Genomic DNA, 5,015 nt, shown 5'->3' on the forward strand with positions numbered 1-5,015 from the left:
AAATAAATAAACTACTCTTAGTAGTAGTAAGAGTAGTGATATAGTAGTAGCAGTAGTAGTAATGGTAAATAGTAGCTTAACTGCTTTAATTACTTCATGAAATATCATGTAACTTATTACATTGGATTACTTTTCTAAGAAATGTTTTAAACTGGACAATATAGCTGAAAAGTGTCTGAAAATAGACCATACCAAAAGAAAAGTTCCTGAAAGCCATACTTGAGTAAAAATACAGATATCTTACCAGCAAATTTAAAATAGACATTAAAGTCACATTAGAATATTACTTGAGTAAAAGTCTTATATATCTGATATCTAAGGTACTTAAGTTAAAAAAGTAATTCTAAAAAGAAAAGAAAAGAAAAGTGAAAAAATTGACAGAAAGAAAACAAAATCAACTTAAGTGGAGATACTCCTAAAAATACTTAATTTCTGTAATGAAGTATCATTATTGCGTTTCATTACACCACTGCAAAAGACGCCAGCGAAATGTAAGCAACGCAACAGATATGTAGTCCATAACATATATGTATAACCTATAAACTTTTTACCAAAAAGTATATAATCAGATCTAACCCCTTTGTTATCACCCACATTTTGATTATTAAATTGATTTTTTTTACAGTAACTGTAACAGTTTACAATTACATATAGCCCATTTATTTATTATCTGTTACATGTCGCCATTTACTCAACTGTTGACCATGAGAATGTTTCATATTTTATTTTTAACATGATATTAAATTCAATATCTTATAATCTCTATGGCCTACAAAGTTATTAGCAATTAAAGCCATCAAAGTAAAAAGAACAATACTGCTTTCATAGATGTATGAAGTGGGCCTATAAAGCAGCAGTAAAGGATGAGAGTGTAACATATATCGAAGGAAACGAGTGTTTACGAAGAGACATATTTCTTTCCTCTTGTACTTCTAAGAGCAACACATTGATGATCAGCTTCCTCAGTTATTGTGACCATACTTGGTGTTGTAGACGGGGCGGGGCTGATGCAAATGAAGGGGCTTACCCGGATCTACCGCTGCAGATATTTCCGAGGCTCCTCCCTGCACTTTTTATCGCCTTATAACAGGATATCTCACTGGCGCGAAAAACGCACTGTGTGGCTCTCTGTAACACATTGTGGGGCGGACCTTGTGCTTGATCGTTTTGAGACCTGGCTTTTTTTTTTCTTACTTAAACTAAAACAAAGTTTTGACTGTATCGAAACAGCGCGTGTTTGTATCCAGCGACAACTCGATCAGCTTTTGTCCGTCTGATCTCCGTGAACCGCGGACTCTCTGCGCTTTGGCTGCCGGGGGATTTCCGATGCCCTGAATTTCGCTGTGGGATTTCTGCGGAGAGCCGGTGAGTAGCCTACTTTTATTCTCGTGTGTGCCCTTTGAAAGTTTCTCGTGATTAGGCTGAGTGTGCGAGCGTTAACCCACGCTGTGACTGTGAAGCACTTTTCTTCCTCGCCGGTTCACATGACTGCTCCGTAGAACAAAGCGCTGCCTACATTTTCAGGAAATGAAGCCACTTTTACGCACGATACTTAAAAAAAAAAACAAAAAACACTTGAACACATAACCCTTTAAAAGTCTGAATTTTTCTCGCGTACAATGAAAACTTGTACTGAATTATATACGTATATACACATATATAATGGATTATGTAATAACCTTGTGTGCCTGGACAGTTTGTCCATCTGCAGCGAGAAGCATCCGCAAGATGCAATCAATTATTAATGTGGTCCCATTTGTATAGAGTAGGCTATTAAGAGGAATGTGATGTCCTAATAGCCCATTAGATGGACACTAGAAATGTGATCATGCATCAGATGGGAGCCACTTGAAAGGGGTCACTGCTAATCACTGTGATATTTCCCCTCAGGTTGAACAGGACGTTCTCCAGAGTGTCATTTGATCATTTCTGGGAATAAACTCTCAAGGATTATATTCACTGGGAACATGGAGTTCGACTGTTACCAGCACTATTTTTTCGATGATTTCGACCGTGGGGAGGATTTTTACAAGTCGACCGCACCGAGTGAGGACATATGGAAAAAGTTCGAGTTGCTGCCCACCCCTCCCATGTCTCCCACCCGGACTCTGAGCGGCGGTGCTCTGCACCTCTCGCCGGGAGACAAACTCAGCTGGCTGTCCAAAGTCCTGGGTCAGGACGAGGAGTGCGAGGGTCAGTTCATCCCAGATACGGAGGAGCTGTTCGGCAACCTCAGCTCCATCATCATCCAGGACTGCATGTGGAGTAGTTTCTCTGCCAGCAAGCAGCTGGAGAAGGTCAACGCGAGAGTATCAGCTGCTGCGCAGACCGGTGTCTCCCCGGTGGCTCAGATCTCCGTTAGACCGAGCAAAGCGCAGTGCGTCTCCCCCGGTGGCCCACTCCCCGTCTCGGCGACAGACTGCGTCGACCCCGCGGCTGTTCTCACCTTCCCGGCAAGCAGCTGCAGGAAGCCGGCGTCGTCTGGCTCAGAGTCTCGCTCTGATTCCTCTGGTAAGGAAGCAGTCGTGCTCTAAATTGCCCCACCCTTACCCCGCCTCGGGTTTATATTGCCCTCTAACAATGCGTAATTTGGATAGCTGGGCTGCTGTTGCATAACTGTGGTCTGCGGTGCAGAGGGGTTATCGAGTGCACCGCAGCCAGTCACCTTAAAGCGGGATTTATACTTGATTGGGATTGAAACAGTTTGAGATTTACATGCGCCACATGTTCGCTCAGAATACCCATGCAGTCTTTTTTTTTTCTTTAAATAAACCGCGCCCCCCCTCACTTTAACTTGAATTTCTCCCTTTCAATATCTTCAGCCGGCTCTGCATTACAATCGGAGTGCGGTAGAGGGGCGGGGTGATCGGGGGTCCGGGTGATTTATTACTACTACACACACAGCGACAGACCGTGAGAGTAACTCTTTTAACATCTCTGAATTAGGGTGTGCCCCCTGCCAGCAGATCTGATTTAAATTGTTGATGAATGTTCAGTGCCTAAAGACAAAAGCCTGGATTCCTGAGTTTTGGCGCAGATGATCACTGCTGTTAACACCTCAGCTCCTGCTCTCACCTCCCAGGAGGAGAAATAATTTGCATGATTGGCTGAGGAATGCACTGCCCTGTAGTCAGTTTAGTTAAAGAGTAATAAAACCCCCCAAACTGCTTTTTTTTCTGATGAAAAGCAATATAGTTAGCTATTTAGGAATGTTGATTTCACTTAGAGTTGGACCTCAGAGTATTTTTAATTCTACGTTTTTTGTTAAAAACATGCATAATGAAGGCTGAATCCCTGCTCTTTGTAATTGAATGTTGCTATCAGCTGAGCCTCGTTGCAGGGGCCTGCAGCAGCCTCTTAGCCACCCTGTCACCAATCGTGTGTATTGATAAGTTGTTCATATCTGATCACAGATGATGACGAGGAAATCGATGTGGTCACTGTGGAGAGCAAGCAGAACCGGGTGCATCTGGTGAATGTCAGAAAACCAGTGACCATCACGGTCCGGGCCGACCCCTGCCCCAAACGCTTCCACATGTCCGTCCACCGGCAGCAGCACAACTATGCCGCCCGCTCTCCAGACAGCGAACCTGAGGATGAGGAGGACGAAGACGATGAGGAGTATGAGGAAGAACCCCAAAGCAAACGCACCTGCACGACATCCAGTCAGCAGGCGGGCTCTTCTTCGGGTACCTCCGAGCCCGGCTCCTCCTCGGACAGTCCCCAAAACTCGGACACAGAGGACACTGATCGCAGACGGAACCACAATTTCCTTGAGAGGAAGAGGAGGAACGACCTCCGGTCCCGTTTCCTTGCCCTGCGGGATCAGATCCCAGGTCTGGAGTCTGCAAAGACTCCAAAGGTGGCCATCCTGACCCAGGCGACAGAGTACCTGGCAGACCTTCACACCAGGGAGAAACGGCAGCTCCAGGAGAAGAAACGCCTCAAAAGCAGACAGCAGCAGCTTCTCCGCAGACTAACTGAACTGAAGCGCTCTTGAGACAAAGTGCGCTTTTGAAACAAACTGCCTCATTTTTTCCCAGTCAGGGACTTTACTCTCAAGTAATATGTCACTTTTGGAACACTCCAGTTTTTATATAACAATATGCCTCGTGTAAATAGCTGTGAATTTTGTGAATTTTTTTTCATAATGCTTCCTATGAATTGACTGCTGGCCAATGATCCTGATATGAGAAGGAGGTGCAGTTAGTGCTCTGTGTTTTCTTTTTTTTCCGGACAGTGTTTTAGTTCAGAGCAGGGGTAATGTAATGGATTTTATAGCTATGACATTTCCTGGTATGCCATGATGGGAAATAAGAACTTTGTTAATAGCTTATCAGCGTGATAGTGAGTATGTGCAGCTTTCAAGATGTGTGTTTGAGATGTCTTCAGTTCACCACTGCACACTTATAATGGAGTGAAGCGTGAATGCCTCTTTGTGTATAAACGAGCGAATGAGTCAGTTCCTGGTTTGTTTGGTTTAGATGACTGAGTGTTTGATGTACAAATTGTTCTGTAAATAATAGCTTATCACTCCTGGAAAAGGAGACAAAAATCAAGAGTTGGCAACAAGCTTTGCTCCTCTTTATGAAGTGCCACCAGGCATCGAGGAACCTCTATTTTGTTAAGAAAACAGGAAAAATAGGCAAAAAAATTGAGTATGTAGCACTGCTGTACTTTATATTCACACGTCACTTTGTGATTTCAATGCTTCTCCTGATCTGAGTTGATTTTTAAAGCATGCTAACATCAACAGCAACATTAAATTTTTATACAATATTTGCATACAAACCTGAAGTCTTTTTTTTAATTTAAATATTAAACAATGCCATACACTGAAAAGACACACGTTACTGTATTCCTTTTTAAAAATTGAATGTCACATAACATTTTGATCTTGCAATCAATTTGTTCTGTGCAGCTTCTGACCTTTGATTTAAATGTTGTAGGCTGAAGTAACAAATAACACAGATTTATCCCGCCCCTCGCACAGGCAGTGTGGGTAAGATCCACCA

The 5,015-nt window shown here is 43.1% G+C and overlaps 1 protein-coding gene across 1 annotated transcript; it reads left to right on the forward strand.

Annotated features, from left to right (window-relative positions):
- Positions 1-1,079: 1,079 nt before the first annotated feature.
- LOC121954099 (protein L-Myc-1b-like) lies at positions 1,080-4,779 on the forward strand. Its single transcript, XM_042501428.1, has 3 exons — positions 1,080-1,365; positions 1,891-2,511; positions 3,414-4,779. The coding sequence occupies exons 2-3, from the start codon at positions 1,968-1,970 to the stop codon at positions 3,998-4,000; spliced, it is 1,131 nt and encodes a 376-aa protein (XP_042357362.1). The 5' UTR covers positions 1,080-1,365; positions 1,891-1,967; the 3' UTR covers positions 4,001-4,779.
- The last annotated feature ends 236 nt before the right edge of the window (positions 4,780-5,015 follow it).

This window comes from Plectropomus leopardus, chromosome 14 (genome assembly GCF_008729295.1).
Source record: "Plectropomus leopardus isolate mb chromosome 14, YSFRI_Pleo_2.0, whole genome shotgun sequence".
NCBI classification, from domain to species: domain Eukaryota; kingdom Metazoa; phylum Chordata; class Actinopteri; order Perciformes; family Serranidae; genus Plectropomus; species Plectropomus leopardus.